This window comes from Protomyctophum parallelum (genome assembly GCF_964188405.1).
Source record: "Protomyctophum parallelum genome assembly, chromosome: 14".
NCBI lineage: Eukaryota > Metazoa > Chordata > Actinopteri > Myctophiformes > Myctophidae > Protomyctophum > Protomyctophum parallelum.
Window position 1 is genome coordinate 8,232,026 of NC_139709.1, and position 23,636 is coordinate 8,255,661.

General features: G+C 43.0%; 2 protein-coding genes across 3 annotated transcripts in view; one reads left to right on the forward strand and one right to left on the reverse strand.

Annotated features, from left to right (window-relative positions):
• The window catches only part of yes1 (YES proto-oncogene 1, Src family tyrosine kinase), a 36,516-nt gene extending 34,316 nt beyond the window's left edge, over window positions 1-2,200 (reverse strand). For both annotated transcript variants that reach the window (XM_083782470.1, XM_083782469.1), the window contains exon 1: window positions 1,687-2,200. The gene's annotated coding sequence lies outside the window, so the exon portion shown is untranslated. The remainder of the gene's footprint in view (window positions 1-1,686) is intronic.
• Window positions 2,201-9,651: 7,451 nt separating this feature from the next.
• adcyap1b (adenylate cyclase activating polypeptide 1b) lies at window positions 9,652-12,715 on the forward strand (the record flags this gene model as incomplete). Its single annotated transcript, XM_083782457.1, has 3 exons — window positions 9,652-9,755; window positions 10,827-10,970; window positions 12,514-12,715. 3 exons carry the CDS (start codon window positions 9,652-9,654, stop codon window positions 12,713-12,715), a joined length of 450 nt encoding a protein of 149 aa, XP_083638583.1.
• Window positions 12,716-23,636: the final 10,921 nt, after the last annotated feature.

Consider the following 23,636-nt stretch of genomic DNA (forward strand, 5'->3'; position numbering starts at 1 on the left):
GCCTTATAAACTAATTGCCATCTACGAACTGCGAGCCATGCACTTTTTCATATAAGATATGAGAATGATGGGTGAGATAGCCAGATAGCCATTGGCGGTAATGAATCGCAGAGCACTGTGATCATGATACACTGTTTTAAGAGGCCTGTTGAATACTATTTATATGTATTTGATGTATTACAATTTACCACATGTGTTGTTCTTGTTTACCGTTAGTCGCTCCGGATTAAGAGTGTCTGCTAAATACCTATAATATAAATTGTAAATTGTTGTCCTTGCTTGTTGTTTTACACACACACACACACACACACACACACACACACACACACACACACACACACACACCCTCCGCCAACCTGGGGAGAGCAACAGACTTGAACTCATGCTTCCTTCATGCATGAGTGTCCAAGTCGATCTTTTGCACCCGACAGGGGGGAGTATTCCTGGTTGGACGTAGCGCGTGGAAGGAACTCGTTATTCCAACCAGTTCCTTTCCCCTCCATCAGGAACCCCGGCTGGCCAGGGGGAGGCAGTTTAGAGACCAGGATTACTGCATGTGACATGCTACCCTAGGGGACACGGGGAGAACATGCAAACTCCACACAGAAGGGCCATTTCGCCAACCCCGCCTCGGGTATGGGCACTGATGACGGAGGAGGGGATACGCCACCAGCGCCCTGAGCGGGAATCGAACCCAGGACCTTCTAGCTGTGAGGCGACAGGCAGCACTACCAACTGTGCCAAGGTGCCCCCAAAAGTGGTGTTCTGACGAGAATAATACGACTGTGAATCATGACTCCATTCGGAGGCTTTATAGTCCCTGTTGCCCAGCCAAACACCACCTGTTAGGGCTCCTCACTTCACTGTGCCAGAAAGCCTTCCAGTCAGCACTCACCATCCTATCCACTCCAGCTGTGTGTGTGTGTGTGTGTGTGTGTGTGTGTGTGTGTGTCAGACGAGGGACTATCCCATTCAGGTTGTGTGTACTGTATCCTACTACTGTAGGATTACCACCATGGAGAGGGATTACTATGGCACATGAGCCCAAGCGCGCGCGCGCGCGCACACACACACACACACAGATACAGTCTTGCAAGCTACGTGTAAACATTACAGAGTACAGACCTAGTCCTGCACTCCTTCTACCCCCCACTCAAATGCTGTGGACTGAATCGCTAATTTCAGTTGAAGAGTTGTTTTACTTGGGCATGGGTATGTTGCTAGTTAGAATGGTGTATTTACTAGAAGGCTATTGACATTTTGCATGGCCTAATAGATCTTACTTATTCATTTCAGCCAGCCCCAGGAGCAATGAATGATATCTTGATGCTGTGGCCTATACCACAACTAGGGCCTGCATCAGCACATCCTTGTGTGTTGACTTTAAACTTGTGTGGAATTGAAGAAACACGTAGATAGGCTACGCAATACGCATACGCTTTTTTATTACACGTACAACTATCAGAAGCCAAGGGAATCACCATAGTAGCCTAGGCTTCGCGCTTTGAAAACAAAGATTGTTACATTGTTACAAAGTAAGCTAACAACATGCTGTGAGAGTGAGAACTCCTGATCTTTGTCCCAACTTTCTCCGATTCGTTTGCCCCAAGTAGCAGTAGTAGAAAGGCCCTGTAAAGGTAACTCACGAAAATAAATAACACATGTGTGTTTTAAAGTGTCTCTTACCTTAAAAAACAAACTTTTCTGTGTTGTGTTTGGGCTACATGCGTCCTCCCGAGGTCTTTTCTTCCACGTATTGTTATCGTGCAATCCGAAAGGAATCACCCCGACCGACCGTCCGACCGACGCAAGCAGTTGAATGATCAGTCCTCCTCGGTCTGTCCCATACAGACTCCCAGCTCCATACACCGAATATTTTATCGAGATCCACTAAATCCTCATACAATTCCAATTGACAACGCTATATCCACATGATACGGGAATAAAGGCCGCGCAAAAACAAACAAATCAAACAAATCACGGCCCGAGATCGGCGAGTGTGGAAGCCGGTTGCATTGAGAGCAACATAACAATAGCCAGCCACCTCAGTCAGCCTAGTAGTATAGCCTACAGCGAGGAGCCGATGAGACCAAAGGAGGAATCATTCCCTATTGAATGGTTTTCCCTTGTGCCCATGCCCAACTAGTCCAATATGGCCGACATTACATTACAGACTGAGATTTGGTCATTTGTATGAGCATTACCCTCGAATAGTTAAGTAATGATGCAAACTAAAGCATTCAATCTTATAACGAGACTAAGATTACTAGGTTACACCTACAATATAATATAGACAAATGCCCACATTGTGAATGTGACTTAACCGTTGAACCTTCTCCAATTTCTTGTGCAATGTGCAGACATTTGGCGCCCTCTAGAGGCCTTCTGCTACTGTAACATCGATATCACCGTGCTGGTCTACTCCAGTGGTTTTCAACCAGTGGTCCGTCCCTGATATGAGGAGGTTCCAGGTGGTCCCCGACTAAATGATGGAGAGTTGGTAACCAAATAGACCTTTAGATCTTTACCTATTGAGAGTGTAGTGTAGTTCGATCATTCTCCTGATGAAATTGGCATCCTGACCTGAAACTGTAAATTTAGCTTCTTGGAGAGGACCAGAGGAGAGAGAGAGAGAGAGAGAGAGAGAGAGAGAGAGAGAGAGAGAGAGAGAGAGAGAGAGAGAGACTAAATTGTATCAATTGTAACAAAATATAGTCATTCTACAAACATAGTAATAATTTCAAAGTGATTTGCTGACCCCTACTGACTAAAGAGCACACTTACACTATATTACTAAAACACTAATAGTAATGTAGCTGCCTTAGTTTAATAAAATCACACCTGTGTGAAGTGAGGGACACTAATATTATTAAGTCTAACTCATGTTGCTCTGATTAGGTGACGTAAAACAAACACAGGGAAAACAAACATTAAACTCTCTTTATTGTTAATGGCATTTAATGTTTGTGTTAGCGACTAAAAAACATTAAACTCTGTCCATTGTCAATGGCGTTTTTAATGTTTGTTTAGCTAAAAACAAACATTAAACCTGTATTTAGGAGTAAGGAATATTGCTGAGGAACAGTTTAGTCGGGAACATTCATTTGGAGCCTAAAAGGTCAGTCTATGTGGCCTCACTCACACCTAAGACACACGCAAGACACACTTGTGTCCTGTATCTTCTGTGTGTTATGGCCGCCTCAATGCATTTCCAATGGGAGTCACATGGTTTCATGACACAACCTTGTTGCATGGCTGTCTTCTGCCCTCCCCCCATGCAACAACAAGGTTGTGTCTTCACTCTTCAAACCACGTGACTCCCATTGGAAAAGCATTGAGGCGGGCGGCCATGACACACAGAACACAAGTGTGTCCTGTGTGTGTCTTATGTTATGTGTGAGTGAGGCCTATGATGTCATATTGATCATATCAGTGTGCTCCATAGATGGCCATTCGTGGTTTCATCTATGTTTTAGGCGATACGCAGATCCGACCAGACATCCTGGGTATAGCCTACTTGCCGCATCAAGGTCTTTTGGTGATACATATTGAGTTTGCAGCTGCGGACACAGTCCCGTATGGCCATGATCGTTTGGCACTTCTTCTGGATATATATGCCTATAAAGGCATAAGAAGGTGCAACAGCATGAGGGAAGATTTTTAGTTGTATTTATCAATTTGATTTGACGACCACGGGCCACCATGACCACACATAGGCCTACTCAGATTGTAAGGCATTTTATATATAGGTCAAGAGAGCACCTGCAGAGACCTGTTTAGGATTTACAATGTTACACAGTGCAAGGGCCCTACGGGAGGGCCCGGGCACCATCATATGACTCTCAGTGCAAGGGCCCTACGGGAGGGCCCGGGCACCATCATATGACTCTCAGTGCAAGGGCCCTACGGGAGGGCCCGGGCACCATCATATGACTCAGTGCAAGGGCCCTACGGGAGGGCCCGGTCACCATCATATGACTCTCAGTGCAAGGGCCCTACGGGAGGGCCCGGGCACCATCATATGACTCAGTGCAAGGGCCCTACGGGAGGGCCCGGGCACCATCATATGACTCAGTGCAAGGGCCCTACGGGAGGGCCCGGGCACCATCATATGACTCAGTGCAAGGGCCCTACGGGAGGGCCCGGGCACCATCATATGACTCAGTGCAAGGGCCCTACGGGAGGGCCCGGGCACCATCATATGACTCAGTGCAAGGGCCCTACGGGAGGGCCCGGGCACCATCAGGGACGTGCACACATAGATATCAAAGGGGGCTTCAGCCCCTGGCCTTTTAAGTAGCCTTGCCGAGCCATGAAGCCCATAGGGCAGGAGCCTATCTCCTGTTTCTGTAGCGTGAGGCAGCTTGATTAATTTAATACATTAGATTATTCTTTTATTTTTTTGTGAGCCTCTTATGGAGGGATTTCAGCCCCTGCCCTTCTAACACTCTCTGCCTGGTCATAACCATAATAATAATAATAATATTAATAACCATTCACAATGCAGCCCCAAATATGGAACGGTTGAGAAATGGTGAAAACCAACCAAACTATTTTTGTGCTCGGACAGACCCAGGGACCCAGGGGCGGACCCAGGGACAGTGGTTGCACCACTCAAAAATATATATTACAGGCACTTTACTTACTTTTTTCAGGGTTAAAGGTTAAAAATGGTTTCCTCCACCATCTGTTCTCTCCCCTCCAGGTAGGATTGCATCCAGCTCACTGATGTGCATCAAAAAACCAATAGCTTTTAGCTTGTTAATCAGTATGGAGTGGTTTACGGTGTCAAAAGCCACCATGCCACTGCAGTATTTGCCAGCATCCACCTTGTGACGCTCAAATAGAGGAGGCATGCATGTGTCATTGGAGTGGGATGTTCTGAAGCCAGATTGGAATTCGTATATAGGGTCAATATAAGTAATATAATATAGCCTTTCCACAGGAGTATCTTTTTATATTTTTCCAAAAAGAATACAAACAGCCAATAGCATATTACAAAGTTATCCCCCTCACTGGGGAAAATTCCGGGAGGAAAAACAGGCACGCACCGGGGTGAGTCCCCCCCCCCCCCCATCTCCCCTCACTGTATATGTATCTTTTCCCTTTTTGCTTCCTTTATGATGAATTCCTGTTCTGTTCTTTAGCTACATAGAAATGTCTATTTGTATGTCTCTAAATGTTTTGATGAATTGAACAATGTGGACCCTGTTGTAAACAAGTGTAATGCTTAATTGGGTCGTCCACTCACAGTTAACAGTCTTTGTATTGAGTTTGTGCTTGAAATGTACTGTAAATTCTGCAAACTGTTAATAAATATTTCAATCAATCAATCAAAGTCTTCTTGTTACCTTTTCGAGCTGTGCATAGATAGACTATTTTATTTGTTCCATCACTTTCGAGATGGAGCCTATAAGGAAGGTCTAATTTGCTGCCTTTCTTGTGCAGTGGGGTTACTTTAGTCTTTTGTAACGGAGTAATTCTACAATGACGTATTGGTATTTTTTTACTTTACTAGTAAAATATTTGAGTAGGCAGGGGCCTACTTTTTCGGCTCGTTGAAAAAACAGCAGCCGGTTAGAAAGCTGGATCTTGTAATGTACGGTATTCTCTTCTCCACATGATGGCGCCGTTTGATCAGACTTGCACAGTCCGTGATCGGGCCATGATATCAACAGCCTTAGTTTAAAACACAACATGGGGTTTAGGGGCTCTGTCTAATGAGCTAATTTAGAACTTCCTGTCTGAGAGCAAGCTAATTTAAGACATCCGGTTGCCTTCAGAATAAAATAAGGTTATTTAATTCGTTAATAATAATAATAATAATAAAACTTTATTTGTATAGCACCTTTCATGACATCAAATGCAGCTCAAAGTGCTTTACAGAACAATGGAGAATAAAATAAAAGCAAAGCATAAAAGAAAAGCAAGGCAACGACATTAAAAAACAAGCAGTAATGCAATACAGTGAGGACATGAATAAGATCACTTAAAGGCAATGTTGTAGAAGTGGGTCTTGAGCTGAGCTTTAAAAATGTCTACAGAGGCTGCCTGACGAAGGTACAGAGGGAGCTTGTTCCATGCCGATGGCCCGTAGAAGCAAAAAGCTGCTTCCCCGTATTTTTTAGTTGCCATTTTTTTAGGCAAAGCGAGCAGGCCAGCAGTGGAAGACCTTAGCGGGCGGTTTGGGACATATTTAGGCAAGCAGTCATGTAGGTAGGAAGGTTAATTAAATAATTATTACATTACATTATTAGTATTATTATTATTATTACATTACAGTTATTGTAAAGACACACATTATGTTTCTGTGTAAAAATAAGTAATTAAATAACATAAAAAAGTTATCTAAATGGATAAATGCTATTCACTGGAGTGCATGGACTTTATAAAGTGGACACTGGACAAAAGACGGCTCCGCGAGGCAACTATCTGGACATACCCACGTGTCTACCACACCCCACTCTCCGCTAAGCGGGAGAGGTGTAAAATTCACAGCAGCAGACCTTCTACTGGGGTCAATGCTCACAAAAGTACCGTTTCCGGACCCAGAATGGACACTGGACAAAAGACGGCTCCACGAGGCAACTATCTGGACATACCCACGCGTTCGGGGAGATGTCCTCTACCACACCCCACTCTCCGCTAAGCGGGAGAGGTGTAAAATTCACAGCAGCAGACCTTCTACTGGGGTCAACGCTCACATCTCCCCGAACGCGTGGGTATGTCCAGATAGTTGCCTCGCGGAGCCGTCTTTTGTCCAGTGTCCATTCTGGGTCCGGAAACGGTACTTTTTTGAGCATTGACCCCAGTAGAAGATCTGCTGCTGTGAATTTTACACCTCTTCCGCTTAGCGGAGAGTGGGGTGTGGTAGAGGACATCTCCCCGAACGCGTGGGTATGTCCAGATAGTTGCCTCGCGGAGCCGTCTTTTGTCCAGTGTCCATTCTGGGTCCGGAAACTGTACTTTTTTGATCATTGACCCCAGTAGAAGGTCTGCTGCTGTGAATTTTACACCTCTCCCGCTTAGCGGAGAGTGGGGTGTGGTAGAGGACATCTCCCCGAACGCGTGGGTATGTCCAGATAGTTGCCTCGCGGAGCCGTCTTTTGTCCAGTGTCCACTTTATAAAGTCCATGCACTCCAGCTCCAGTGAATAGCATTTATCCATTTAGATAACTTTATTATTATTATTATTATTTAATTACTTATTTTTACACAGAAACATAATGTGTGTCTTATAGCATCATTTAAATGCTTAATTTGTAGTTTTAATGTGCAAATTAAACTTTTTTTCAATACTCTAGAGGGTACTCTTATTTTGAAGAGATCGTCCACCGGAAGTCTTAAATTAGCTCACTAGATTAGCTCACTAGACAGTGCCGGGTTTGGCTGATTTTTTTCCTCCATTGGAATCACGTCCAAGCACAACTTGGGGATTGGCCCCCGACCACAATGACTCTGCGCGTTCGTCATATTGCGTCAGAGAAGAATAAACAAAAATAATGACGTGAATGAATCGGTCATCGGACACGTTTTGGTATGGCGTATGGGTAGCCTATAGCATGGCAGGTATAGGCTACTAGAACACGGTATTGGACAACCTGGACCTGAGGTTGGTGCATGGGCGCGTCCGTGGCTTCCCGAGTTCCCGGCGTCTTGACATGAGGATTCAGCCGTATTGATGGGAAAAGACAATCAATTGCAATCGCTTAATTATAAATAGGCCACTCTTAATATTAATTGATCAGTTCTGACACAGGCCTATAGGTTATATAGCCAAATTCCTTTTCCGTATATATAGCCTAACACACTAATGTTCTCCTGACACAAAACACTGTAGGAGATATTCATTCTATGCCAGAAAAATGCACATCTTTTAGAACTCTCTTTGTCCTCCTGCATGCGTCACTAGTCACAGCAAGCAATGTTCAGATCAGATTGTGCAGCAGTTTAGACTATAAGCTATATTACGTTGGGTATTATCCAGTAAACGGTGCCGGTGGCCATTATTCAAAGCCATTTCCAATATAGGCATATAAAGTAAAGCTTCGTGAAATCAACGTGGTTTAAAAAAATAAATAAAATAAGCCTCTTGCAAAGGCGACTCGTTTTCAGCACTGGATAGCTCCCCACGGGCCTTGAACTCCGATCATCTTCTAATCTAGGAGGCTGATAGGTTTCCTTTCCCATCAGCACCACTCGTGCCGGTTCACATAAAAGGAACCACGGTCATCATTTCTCCAAAAGATTAGAATTTCCCAGCTTAGCCCCATAATCATAAATGCCTAATTAGAGGAGTTATTGATGACGCGTGGGAGGCGCGCGCACTGGTCGTGCACGGTGCATGCATGTGGTGAGAGGGAGGAAATTATTAATGCTGACCGTCACGTCCTCTTGTGTAAACTAAAGTGCATACACACGTGTGCACTCACCTCCTGTCAAAAGAATTTGATGGAGGGGAGGGGAAAAAGTTTCTATGTAAAAGTTCCATCTTCTGGGGGTGGGAGGGGAGGGGATGTATGAGGGAGGGGGGGGGGGGGTCGAGTAACGACGGATGCATCGATGAGGAAGCAACCGCGCTATTATATTCCGGGAGGAAGGCTTGATGACGTCTATAACCATCCCTAATGTGACTTATTGGAGAGGAGAGAAAAAAAAAGGCAAGGCTCACCGAGTCATGGATAAAAATCCAAGGCAATCAGTTCGCAGGACACAAGAAAAAGTTTAGAACAAAGCTATGTAGACGTAAACCACGCGGCGTCTCTTTTCTCGTTACCTCTTCCTTTTGCGCAATCGACTGGTTTAGTCACATAGTTGTGTTATAAAACTAGGACCGGCAGCACTGAGGGGACCACTAAGGAACCGACGGCGGAGGCGCTTCCTTCAGCCCAGGAAAGGAGGAGAGGTGCCGTGAGAAAGATCGCTATCTTTCTCTCACTCTCACACACACACCACACACACACACACACACACACACACGCACACATACACACCCACACACACACACACACACTCATACATACACACTCACACGCACACACGCACTCACACACACGCACACACACTATACCAACAACACAACCGCACCCGGCGGCACGTATCTCGTCCAGCACCAGCTGCTCTTCTCTTCTTCCTCCTCTAGGTATGTTGTGTGCTTCTCTCTGCAGCTTCTTTCTTTCACAAACAGGAATTGCTTTTTTTTTTAATCGGAGAAATGGAGGGAGCTCAATCAAGATTAAGTTGTGGAATTCTTTTTCTTCTTCTTCTTCTTTTTTCCTTGCGCGGACCCAATTTCCTTTTTTCTTCTTCTGTTTTTATATAGGCTATACCACTACATGTCTGTGCCCAAAGGAAATTAACGGATTTCGTGTCGCATAATTCGATCTTTAAACTTTTTTTATGGAATCGGGCTGAAATAGAGCAGGGCAAACAAAATGTGGTTTCAGCACTAATGGAAATGTTAAGCTATAATTTGCCTTTATGAACGTTAGCCTATATAAACTGAATTATAAACGGAACGCATATATTGTAGGCTATATGGATGATAGCCTATATATATTTATTTTTTTATTAAGCGTGCATGTGAGTGTTATGGATGGAGTGGAATTTCCTGTATAACACTGCTTTGTGTGTTTTTATTTTTCTAACAGCATGGCCAGGTCGAGCAGAGCGACTTTAGTCTTGCTCATCTATGGGATCATAATGCACTTCAGCGTCTACTGCACACCTATCGGACTAAGTTACCCCAAGATTAGGTGGGTGGATGTCTTAGAATTGCATTTTTTTTTAAACAAGATTTTTTTTTTAATGATGGAGATTTGATTCAAAATCAAGTAGTTGGAACAATATTCTCAAGTATTATTATTATTATTGTTGTTGTTGTGAGAAGATCGGTAATAGTTTTTATTTTATTCTATTTTTTTTACATGCAACAACTTGTGCGCACATTCGTTTAAATATAGCATTCGTTTAAATATAGCATTAAACAAACATTTAGCCTTTAGCCTATATATAGTATAGGCCTACCGTCCATGGAAAATATATTGCGCAATGTGTTGGACCGGTTGGGTAATGTGGAAAATGCCAGTGAATGGAGAAATTGGCATATAGCGGTGTAAATATAGCCTGCTATATCTGTGTGTCCGATGGGACAGGCATGGACGGTCACAGAGGTAGAAGAACTCCCCTTATTAAAAAGAAATGAGAGTCAACGGGTAGCCCCATGACAGGATGACGGTGGGATGGCGTCACAATGGAGAGGCGAGGCGAAACCAATAGGAACGCTCCATTCTATATGAGATGCATTAACATGTCCCCGTCCGTCCCGCCCGTTAAAGCTCTTAATTTATAGGCGTGGCTTTTTTTTTTCACCGACTCTAATTTTCACTGAAATCATCTTTTATTAAATGTTGGCGCATGAAGGCCTATAAATATCCGTTGTCCCGATTCCTATAAATAACGAATGAGGTCCGTATAATAAATAAAAAAAAAATAGCATCTCATTTGAAAGTATATTCATAAACACAAATTGATTATTGAGATATATAATTCGATATAGTAATTATAAGTAAATATCCTACAATAATACAAACTTTCGTTAATTTCTCCCAGTCTATACTATACTATGCACATATAGTATCATATTCACGTTTGTTATTTTTTTATTTTGCCTTTTTATTTATTTTATTTTACGTCTCAATGGTCTTAAGTTAAATGCTGTATAAGACGCCTGTATACCAATGCAGACTAAAACGCAATGATTTAATGGTTTATGAAAGGATTCTATATTCTCATTAATGATTTATATTGCCCCCGTTGCATTGCAGGCTTGAAAACGACGCGTTCGATGAGGATGGGAACATTGGGAACTCGTTATCTGACATGGATTTTGATAGCGATCAGATTTCTATACGAAGCCCACCGTCCTTAGATGGCGACGGTTACACGCTTTACTACCCACCAGAAAAGAGGTGAGTTCGGCTATATATATATTTGATTTAACATAATATTCAGGGGAAATCCATTTGGATGACTTTCTGCTGATGTGCGTCGCCAATCGCCATAATTTTATTTGTTCAGTGTTATATTTTCATATTCAGTAGCCTAAAAATGTCGATGCAAAAATAGCCCAAGACGATCGATGAGTATAATGTGATTATCCCATACATACATATAGCCTATACATACATACATGCGTGCAGCAGTATAGGCTAGATGTTGTTTCGTCGTGTGTATAACTTTGAGAGAGGGGTGGGCACATAATTTTAGTCTATACTTTTTTTGATCATTGTCTGTGTGTCTTGCGCTTCTTATTATGGTCATCATCACCATCACTGACGATCTACATGTGTTGTTTGTGCACGTTTTATCATCTCAGAGCAGTGCAGCTGCATGCAGAGGAGGAATTAGATAGAGCCTTGAGGGAGATCCTGGGGCAGTTAACAGCGAGGCAATATCTGCATACTCTGATGACAATACAGACAGTAGGGTAAGGGCATTTATCTTAATATAAGCGTTTAATATAATATTATTACACCTGCCGCTCCGTCCGTATATACGTGCATCATCTTTAGTTTGTCCGCCGCCCCTTATTAAGTTCAGGTTTGCTGCTGCGCTAATGTGTCCTTCGAAATACATACATTTGTCTATAGTTTCATTTCTGTGAGTGTTTTTATTTTTTAATTTCGTGATCCCCCCCCCCCCACCCCCGCTCAGAACCCACAGAATGCACAATACTGTGTTCCATACACTTTCTTTGTTGGCATTGTTGCGTTCAAGATTATACTTGTCCTTTCAAGAGAGAGAGATACATTGTTCTGATAGCTATATATAATTATATTAGCCAAATAATAAATACGATGAAAACAATTCAATTAATGTAACGCAAAGAACCATGTGTAGTCTATATATAGGCTTTAATAATGCACTGTGAATTAATCATTTATAACAGACGATTTAAAGGCTTAAGCCACTGTTTTGTTCGACATTAAAGGCCTAATTTTTTGCCTTTTGCCGAACGAAATAAATTCATGCACACATGTAGGCCTATACATAAATAACCAAATGTAACGCTTGTAGACATAACTTTGTGATGGAATCCAAAAGCAGCGTCAACTGGACTAAAAATGCATTGGTATAATCTTCACATATATATATATATATATTCTACCTACAGTGCAGTTATGTGTTGAGTTAACACAGGTTATAAAAGCCTGCATACTTAGTTGCATGCCTGGCGGTGTTGCGTGCAGTAAACTGCAGATATACAAGCTCACAACGCGTTACGAACGTGACGCGTTGTGAGCTTGTAGATCTGCTATGTACCTATACTGCAGCAAGCGAGCCCGACAGGCAGCCAGCCATGCAGCGCCACCGACGCAACTAATGAAAGTATAGCCTATATTTGTATAAACGAGCCATTTTCTTAACGTGGGGCGGACGCGCATTTTTTCCCCTCGTGTGTGTGTGTGTTTGTGTGTGTGTGTGTGTGTGTGTGTGCACGCATGCATGCAGTGAGGAGAGCAGCGTGGAGGAAGACTCGCAGGCGCAGTCGGAGCAGCAGCCCTTGTCCAAGAGGCACTCGGACGGGATCTTCACCGACAGCTACAGTCGCTATCGAAAACAGATGGCCGTGAAGAAATACCTCGCCGCCGTCCTGGGACGAAGGTACAGACAGAGGGTTAGGAACAAAGGACGTCGACTCGCCTATTTGTAGCGCCCTATAATAACCCAAACCGTTCTGTGTGAGCCCAATGAGCGCCCCCCCCCCCCTAAAGCCCCCCCCCCCCCTCGATCCTTGAATGATGTGTATATAATATCAAGTCGTTAAACTCAACAGATTATTATACCTTGACCAAACCAAGTGGATATGCGCCTGTGTATTTCTTTTAAACATGTATTTATGTATGAAGTAAAGCCATTAAAAATGAATATTTTAATAATATTTTTCGTTTTTTTCTTTTTGTATACAAACAACAACAAAAAAAAAAGCACTTGATATACCTGCACAGTTATTATAGCCTATATATATACTTTGTGGACCAATATTTTATTTTCGTGTCAACATGTTGGAAAAACGAAACAAAAAGATAAAAAGGTAAATTAGAAAAGAAAAAAAAATACAATAAAAAGATAAGTGTGCACCTTCAACGTTATGCGCTTGAAAACTCTTAAGGTCATCTATATGCAGAAAATAAATAGATTTTAAAAAGACAATCAAAGTATTGAATGTTATACTTATTTTTGTAACCAACGTTCTATATTTTTTTAGTGTTGTTTGTTTTCGAAACAGGCCCAAAGAAGCAGTGAGCATGCGCATGTGAGGCATTATCCACTGATTCTCCTAAAATGATAGATATCCCTCTCCTCATGCCCTTGATGCAGTGGTTGTCAAACTTTCTCAAAAAGACTCCCAAATTGACACTTATTAGCCCACAGACCCCCATTTGAAAATATATGCCAGGGACCCCCGCATGAGAGAAGATTTGCTCAATTTCCTCAACTATTTTGTAATTTCAAGGACCCCCATGCAGTTTTACATGAATTCTAGGCTATATGTACGGACCCCCATTTAATGGCATTTCTATCTCTGGGACCCCAATATATATTGTAAAAAATAGTGAGGGGGGAAAAATCAATATTATTTTAACTCAGAGAATGAACCATTAGTGTCCATTTGGTTCCATTTGTACACCTTCTGAGTTACAGACCCAAAAGGGTCCATTTGGTTCCTATAATATCATTTAGCTATGGGGACCCCTTGGAACTCACCCAAGGACCTCTGGGGGTCCCTGCCTGGATCCCACTTAGAGAACCACTGCCTTAATGGGACCTTAATGTGGGTCTCTCATCTGATGGGTGACTGATTGACTTGGATGGACATCAAAAAGAATCAGGGTGGTTATTTGGGGATAGGCATACATTTGGTTGTAGACTTTGGAAAGGTCACCTCATGCAGTATAGCCACGTAAAATCATCAATGTAGATTTTACTCTGCGAGTCTGCGCCCCAAATCCCCAATGACGCATGCGTGCTCACTTGCCTCAGTCGCTTACTTGTCATTTACTTGAGTTCAAGCAGCTACATTAGATGAAGAATGTTTCGTATGTGTGCGTGTGTATGTAAAGTGTAAAAAACCCAACATATATATATATATATATATCTATATATATATATATATATATATACACACAGTGTCCATATCCATCTCAATGTTCTTTTGTGTTCTGTAAACAGAATACATTTCAACTGTTATATCCGGTTATATTTGGGCAGTATCACCAGTGTTCAGAATCCACAAGACTAAGACACAGGGAAGGACGTTTTTGGGCTAAAGGTTATCGAGGAGAGTTACCAAGATCTTGCCAGTCTTGTTTTTTTTTTTTTGTACTTGTGTCTGGAATATTTAACTATATCATTTCATTACTTATACCGGTGCATGTGGAGATTTACTCTTTTTTTTGGGCTTAGTAACAGCATGCTCTTGTACCGTTTTGGATCATGATGTGGTGAATCTTGTGCTCAAACTGTATTGTAACATCGTTGACCCACCCTCAGATGTGCTGGATAATTATGTGACTGAGGAGTTGAGGAGGGTTATCCGGGTGGTGGAAACTGGTACTGCACTGACTTGTTGAATTTCACCTCCCTGCTCCCATCATTTTTAATGGTTGATATGATGGGGAAAGGAGACACTATACCCACCCCCCCCCCCCCCCCCCCCCAGCCCATCCTTTGCAGATTGCCTTTGTCCTCCCGGTATAGTCGCGCTTATGATTTAGAATCGCTGTACAGGTCGCTGTGTTATAGTGTGATGATTTCACAGTGGTGTGGCTTTTATCGTTTTGACAACGCTGACCTAAGTTATATGCATGGAGTGTGTGCAATGACGATGTGACAGAATATGTGTGTGTTTGTGTGTGTGTGTGTGTGTGTGTGTGTGTGTGTGTGTGTGTGTGTGTGTGTGTGTGTGTGAGAGAGAGAGAGAGAGATTAGAGAAACTGTCCGTGTGTGGAGAGAGAGGGGGAGGAATAGAGTAGATGCGCACACGCACGCACGCATGTATCCACACAAGCATGTGTGTGTGTGTGTGTGTGTGTGTGTGTGTGTGTGTGTGTGTGTGTGTGTGTGTGAGAGAGAGAGAGAGTGAGTGACTGTGTCATGTGAGACAGGAAGAAAAAAAAGCAAACGAGGAAGAGCGTAAAAGAGAAGATGAATGTCAGAGTGAAAGACAGGGCCTGCTAGAGAGAAAGGGAGAGCCTGAGTTTAAGAGGAAAAAGCATGCGGTAGAGAAATGAATGAGCCTGTTACATAAGAGAGAGAGAGAGAGAGAGAGATCCTCACACACAAAAAGAGAGACAAATGCAATTGTAAGGGAGCACCTCACCTCACTTGACAGAGTGAGATCAGGGACAATGGGTCTGATATCAGAACCGTATCTGACATTAAACTTTGAAATCGCTTCACTTTGGCCTTTCTGACGAGAGCACTGGTACAGTATATGTGCACACGGTGATAAAATAGAGGCAGCTGGACTTGGCCACTATATTGAGTTATCTTATATATCTGTAGCCTATACAGAGATATCTCATGTATTTATTCAACATTAATGCAAATGCAGCTTGATGCACTCCTGCAATTCAATCCATGGCCAGTGTCCCCCACACGCAAAGTATCAATACCATCTTTCCTCAATTTGGCTTTCTCCCGCAGGCTTCGTGTATGCATGTGTGCTGGATATCTGTGTGGATGTGTGTGTGTGTGTGTGTGTGTGTGTGTGTGTGTGGGTGGGTGCGTGCATGTGCGTGTGAGAGAGAGCGTGTGTGCGTGTGCGTATAAGACAGTACACGTACGTCTGTGTCTGTGCGAAGGAGCGGCTGAATGTGAATGCATGTAAAAGTGGATTGGCTTTGGTGCCTTTTGCTTCGACATGAGTAAAAAAAAAATCAAATAAATTGCCACATTTGAAAGATGGCAATTTTAGTGGCCCTATGATGCTGCAGTCCATTAGCTTACGATGAAACTTCCTTTTACTCTGATTAACCGCTCGCCTCAGGGCTAGTAGTGTCATTTCTGTTTTCTGCTTGTGGGGAAGGCTTTAGCTGAGAATAGCCGATCTGCTACTGTCCGCAAACGCCTTCCCCACAATAAGGACGCTGGGGTTTAAGTGGTTAAAAACGTTTGGCTTGGTCCGCCCCAAGAGTAGTAGAACTAGGCTTCTTTGTTTGTTTGTTTTTAAAGCATGGCCAATGTTCATTGAGAGAAAAAAAAGAGTAGAATCCATGGAGCAGGCAACATGTATGTATGTATGTATGTATGTATGTATGTATGTACCTATGTACACACGTATATAGAGACCTGCAGATGAGCTTTTCTTTGTCACCCGAATCGTGTGCATGTTTATAATCCGCCCGTTATCCGACCACATTAATTCATTATTCCAATTTATAAATCTGCAACCACCCGCGGATTGCGAGATTTCCCCGAAATCTTGGGCGTTTTAAAAGCTATAATAAGCCTATAGATAGATGCCATTGATTTACTTCCCGCGTTATTTCGCCCACGGTTCATCCGATATTAATTTATAATATATTTGAATGACCCAAATCCACCTTAAACTGCGGTTATCCGCGGCAACCGCGGCTAAATCCGCCTTCCGCAGGCCTCTATGTATGTATGTGTCTTGTCGATTGATATCAGTCGAAACGGGTGGTGTGTGTGTGTGTGTGTGTGTGTGTGTGTTCATTATCTGTGAGAGTTGTGAAGTTGAACCAATGACCAGTGTTTATTGATGTTGATTATGAGGTGTTGTTGATTGTTTAATAATGGTCAGTAATTGATTCATTAGAAGATATCCCCCATCCATAATGGTTATGTGCATCTCCACACCTAGGACTGATTTCTGAACCTGATGGACTTGTAAAACAGATCCAAGCAAAACGCCTGTTGTTGATATTTCTGAAAGCGCCAAACGCCTTACTTCAATGTGTTGATCTCTTACTATCTGAAAACAATGTGTTTTAAAAAGTGAACTTAGTAAAAGTATCATCATTCTACACACAGGATGGACCATATTCACACGTTGTCCATTTTGCTTTTATGTCCCATCCCACGAATATGATGTAAGGGAAAATGGCTACCATGTGAAAATGGTCAATGGGTTACATTTCTCAATGTTATGAACGTGTTGTAAGATTTGTATGAATAAATCTTTTTGTAAACAATACCAGTTTTCTAATCAATGTCTAGTCTTTCAAATACAGTACATCAATTCTTCAGGTGATGGTTATGCATAATAAACTATGTGGTGAGATTGTGTTCAGTGAAGAGGGGGCAGTTTATTAACTTGTGTTCAGTCTTACTTAGAAAACTACCATAAATATTGTCTCAATTATATCTCAAAATGTACATTCACAAGATGTATTACCGTAACAGGGCCGCTGTGGCTCAGGAGGTGGAGCAGGTCGTCCAATGATCCCTGGGTCGGCGGTTCGAATCCCGGCTCCTCCTCCAATGAGTTGGTCGGTGTTAGCTTGCCACCATTGGTGTGTGAATGTGGGAAGTGAGGACGCTGGCGTTGACTGTTCGCCACTTCACCTGTATGAATGAATTAATGAATGAATGAATGAATGAACCATTGGAAAGCGCTTTGAGCACATGTTACAGCACTATAAAATGCAATTCATTATCATCATTAACACGCTGGCCAAAGGCTAGCCATACTGAGGGGTGAGTGAGACCCGAGACTTGGCAAACAGACAGACATCAAGTCACATTACAGCAAATAGAGTCTTCCAGAGATCTCTAGTGTGTCATGGGTGTAGTTTATTGGCTCTCATCTATGTGTGTGGCATCAGCCCCAAGCCAGATCTCAGCAGATATTAAACAGATAAATCTGAAGAATGTGTGATGATTACACGAGAGCAGCTTATGGGCACGCGTCCTAACCTAACCTTCAAGCTGGTGAGAGGGACACTGGGGAAGTGAGAGATATATAGGGTAATGACTATAGGCCCTGATAAACGTCAAAGCATGTATATTGTATGTGCAGTGTATATATTCATTGTGTTTAACAGATCGATCCTCACCACCGAATCGAAACATCTGTGGACATTTGTAGATGTTTCAAATCACAGTTTACCGTTCACATGTGCAATATACATGATTCAGCTATACAGTCACTGGCACCAAACAACAGTCAACATTGGACCACGTCAAGAAGGAATGACGGCGGCGGCCGTGCCGTGCCGTGCACAGAGCCGATTCCTTCCTCCTAGAACAACACGTCTGTTCTCTTATTTCCTCTCTCCATCCTTGGCCATGGAATCACAGTCTGGTCCCACGGGAGAACTGGATGGGCGTGGCAGAGAAGTGCGGGTGTGTGATCTGATCCCCAGCAGCCAGTGTGTGTGTGTGCGTGTGCGTGTGCGTGTGCGTGTGCGTGTGCGTGTGCGTGTGTGTGTGTGTGTGTGTGCGCGTGTGTGTGTGTGCGTGTGTGTTCATGTGCCAGAGCTCAACTAACCCAATCAGGGAAATGTTGCTTGGCAACAGTACACAAAGGGACGCGGTTATGTATCCGTGTGTGTCGAGTGTGCTTATGTTTGTGTCTGTCCGTGTGTGGAGAGAGAGGGAGAGGAATAGAGTAGAGAGGCGCACACAGACACACACACAAGCATGTGTGTGTGTGTGTGTGTGTGTGTGTGTGTGTGTTTTGTGTGTGTAGCCTACACTTATAGATAGCTACAGAGGCCTTGAGACTGGACAGGTGTCCAAGATTCTCACAGATCTCAAGGCTATACACACACACACACACACACACACACACACACACACACACACACACACACACACACACACACACACACACACACACACACACACACACACACACTGCACAGTCCGCTTCTGGACAGCCTATAGAAAATGTGCTGTGCACCTCCCATCACAAGATAAGATAAGATCACAACACATCACATCACATCACGATCTCCACAGACTTTGTACCTAGCAGATTCATACATGTACATATACATATATAGGGCCCTATCTTGCGCCACCCTTATCCCTTATCCCTAAACTTATTTACCATTTATTTTTACTATTTTGAAAAACATTTGAAAATAGTTCAACTAGCGGATCTACATCGACGCGTTGAGCTTGTAGATCGGCAATTTGAACAATTTTGAAAGGTTTTTTAAAATAGTAAAACGTGGCAAATAAGTTTAGGGATAAGGGGTGGCGCAAGGTATTGCCCATAGTGTTTGATATTTGTTGATGATATGCTTTATTGTTTCATTTTTAATGCTATGTTGATGAATTGAATAGATATAGAACCATAATGGAAACAGTGGGCTATATGCATACAGAATAGCGCTTCCTACTTCCTACAATTAAGGCTCTAGCAGTTCCATTTAGTGTGCAGTGGTTCTCAAACTTTTTAATGGACGTCTTTCAAGGCTCTGGCCTGGCCTGGGAGTGTAAAAAATGGAACCAAATGGACCATTTGTACACTCAGAGTTACACACCTGTACAGGGCCATTTGGAACTGAAGGACACTTTGAGGCCCACTGGTGTAGCAGAGTGTTTCCAGTGAGCCAGCGTATACGTGCACAACAGCAGCACCCTGACTGCATGTGTTTGACCAGAATGGAACAGAGCCTTCGTTTGGATCAGCGTTGTGACACCTGTGAAGGAAGAAGGACAGGGGCCCAATTAGTTCTTTCCACAATGACGTGTGCATGTGCATATAGCCCATTAAGTCCCTGCAGGACTGGTGTGAACCCATTCTGACCTGAGATCAGATTCATACGAGGTTTCCGCCGGACACACACTGGTCTGATGAACCCATTCTGACCTGAGATCAGATTCTAAAAATGTCAGTCGCTCTTCAAAAATAGCAGACCTACAAGCTCGTATCGCGCCACTCGGTGGCGCGATATGAGCTTGTAGATCTGCTATTTTTAAATAGCTAAAGCATAACATGATGCCGACACCAAAATGGGTGCCCGGTCAGAATGGTGTTAAGCCTAAATGTCTGACTGTACATTGTGCCGTTTACATTCCTGACTAATAAAGTATTCAATCAACCGCGATAAAAATGGCAAAGGATACTCGATCGTTACATTCAAGCCTCGCCATTGTTAACATCTAGACTAGTCCTCCGAAAAGAGGTGATCTGGCTGGATAGCTATAGCAGCTGGATCTCATGCAGCATCAACTAGTTGAGTTGTAACAGGTTCCTCTTACAGTGTACTCACTGGGTTCTTTTTACTTGTAGAGTTCGTTGAAATTGAGTACGGTATATATGTTTCTGTATGTCTCTGGTAGATATGCATGCATGTCACGCACACACGCACGCACGCAGTACAGTATATACAGTACTGTTCTTTCCTTTTATTTACCACCTTCCCCACAACCCCTCAGCTGTCAAGAAAGAATGAGAGAGAGCAATGTGCTGTAGGCCTACTATGAATGATTGATATGGGTATATGGTATGGACAATTTGTCGGCATAGCCGTGAGGTGTACATTGGGCAGCTTATCAAAAGACAAAAGACAAGAGTGGGTATATACCCTGGAAGGATGCATCAATAAAATATATAGCCCCATCCATCCATCTAAACCATTCCTCCTCTGTTTTACACATCACTTGAACTTCCTCTGCTTATCGCTTCCATAGGACATATTAATCAAGCCGTCAAACACCTTTGTTTTTGCCAGAAAGTCTGCTGGTGGCCCGGCTGGCCGCCTTGCCACTTTTCTTGGAAGGAAAATAGGAAACTGTCACATGTACCCTCGGTTATTCATCTTTCAATCAGCACTAGAAAATGATACAAACAGCAAATAAACAAATAACAGCTGTAAGGATATACACTAGTATAACGGACTATCTGAGATTGTTATGGAATAGTGTGTGAGAGTGTCATGCTGACAGACAGACTCATGTGTATTATAGCTGGTTTTATGTTGAGTAGTGTGCAACTGTGCATGCATGCTTTTCTTTATTATTTCATTTTGAGTTGCAGTGTTTTGGAAGCAGGTCGGTAAGTTGAACAGGTGCAGGGCATGAGCTAACGACTGCATTGTTGGTTCTGGGCTGGAAGGCTCTCCCTGGGCCACTGTCGGAGAGTGAGGCTGTTTCGCCCTATAGGCCTCGGACGCACAGACAGACTTCCACAAAGGACAAAGGAGGAAGGAAGGACTTGGTATGGTCTGGAGCAGGAACCAAATGGACCCCATTTGAAAGGGAAGTTATAAAAACACTTTCATCTGCATGCCACAAGTTCCAATGATTAAAATCCAAGAGCAGCGATTAGATTTTAATCATTGGATCCTGTGGCATTTAATGGCTCTGCATGCATTCTGCTTCTTACAGTGCTTTGAATGACGTCTTTATTGGACATACATTGAATTGATTTATTCCCCCTCCTATTCCCATAATTCCCCTGCCCAATATTCTACTGCTCCGCTTTTATTGTTATATAATAGGGGAATAAATATAACATTGACTTTGGACTTTGTGCCTCGCTGTGTGGTTTTGTGTCCCAATCGTGTGGTCACATCTTAGAACAGAATGTAATTGTTCACAGACTACTGTGTAACGCGTGCGTATGCGTCATGGACAAGGTATGAAGTGAGCACGAGGTTTCACACTGGGAAGGAGGGTTTGTGTGGAGTGGATTTACATCAGGTTCAGGTTTATTTGTCATTTGTATAGATACAGAGTATACATACAATGAAATTTATTTTGCTCAGAGCACTCTCAGTCTTACATACACAGGACATAAACAAACATCTATAGTGCAAGAAAAGACAAAAACAGGAAAAGAAAAGTGCAAGTGAAGTGAAGTGCAATACAGTTCATGGTCAGCTGTTCAGCAGCCTGACTGCCTGGGGGTAAAAACTGTTACTGAGACGGGTGGTACGAGATTTGATGCTCTGGTAGCGTTTTTTGGAGGGGAGTAGTTTGAACAGGGTATTTGCGGGGTGGCTGGTGTCTTCCATGATGTTATGGGCTTTTTTCATACAGCGAGTGGTGTAGATGTTATGGAGATTGAGTAATTCTGTAAACAGTTAACGGGGAGGCTATTTGGATCACTATATGCTAATGCAAACAGCAGCATCAGCATGCCAACTTTCCTGGGCCTCCAAAGGTACCACCGGGTTTACCAAGAGGGACAGGACACGGTCTGCTGACTTCAGGGTCCAAATCAAATCACATTTAAAAAGACGACTGTCATCGACCAATGTGCTGTACAAGTCAAGAAAGCGTATAGCATCAACAAATCAATACATCAATAGCAAGCAGGGCACATATATAAGTATGGGGTTGGCTCAGAGTCAGGACTGGCATGATGACCTGTTTTTTGTGTAGCCCCAATACCAATATTATATATTAGCATTATGGTGTTCTTTTTAATATTGCACACTGTATTTTACCTTATGTAAAATTGTGTTATCTTTTTTTGTATTGTATAGGTGTACTCAGTCAAAACTCAGAGTTTTGACCAGATGAAGAGCCTTGGCTCGAAACGTCGTCAATAAAAGTTATCTTTTGGAGCATATGAGTGTGCGGGTTCCCTTCTCTTTTCATGTGTTACTTTTTTGAACCCAGCACCTCCTTGAAGTGATGTGCGTATTTTTCTATAGTTTCTATATGTGTACTCAGGGCATCCTTGCAAAAGAGAGCATGCTCTCAATGGTTTTCCCTGATTAAGTATAGGTCAATGAAAAAGACCTCTGTGTGGAGGATGACGTCTGAATATAGTTGTGTCACTCTACCTATCACGAGTGGTGGACAAAGTACTCAATTGAGTCCTGAATTTAAAATCTACTTGAGTAAGTAGTATGAGTAAAGTATGGGTTTCAAATTATGTAAAGTGTGCAGAATGTCTCATTTCAAGGTTTTCAAATGTAAAACAAATATGTTGAAAATAGCAGGTCATACAGTAGGCCTACAGCTACAGTAAGTACATTAAGTACATTAAGTAGTAGTACATTAGTAGTACATTAAGTACAGTACTTAATTAGTTCACCACTGCCTATATCAAACTCTATTAAACTCCAGGGATAGATGGCTTGTCTTCCCTCTGCTAGTCTCTCTGTTCCACATTCTGTGCTCAAGAATCTTGCAGCTGATGAGGATATAGTAGTTATGTTAATTGTAGCTAAAGCCAGATTACAGCAGCTTGAATTCAGACTTTTGGTGATCGTGTTATTGAATATTTGTCCCCCATGGCTGCTGTGCAGCCTGTTGTTCACAACATAACCATTAACGTGTGTGTGTGTGTGTGTGTGTGTGTGTGTGTGTGTGTGTGTGTGTGTGTGTGTCAGTGTGTGTGTGACAGTGTATGTGTGTGTGTGTGTGTGTGTGTTTGGGGGGGGGGGGGGGGTTCTATTTCCATCGCACAGGTGCCATGACCTTGGTTGTACCTGTCACTCAGTCAGTTGCTTCTGTGATGTGTCCGTGTGTGTGTGCGTGCGTGCATGCATGCGTGCGTGCAGACTAATATCCGCGGCCCTCCCACTTCCCCTGCAAACCCTCCCCTCTGTGTCAGGAACTAAGAATATAACACGGGAAAGAGAGAGAGAGATAGAGAGAGAGAGAGAGAGAGAGAGAGAGAGAGGAGCCCAGACATG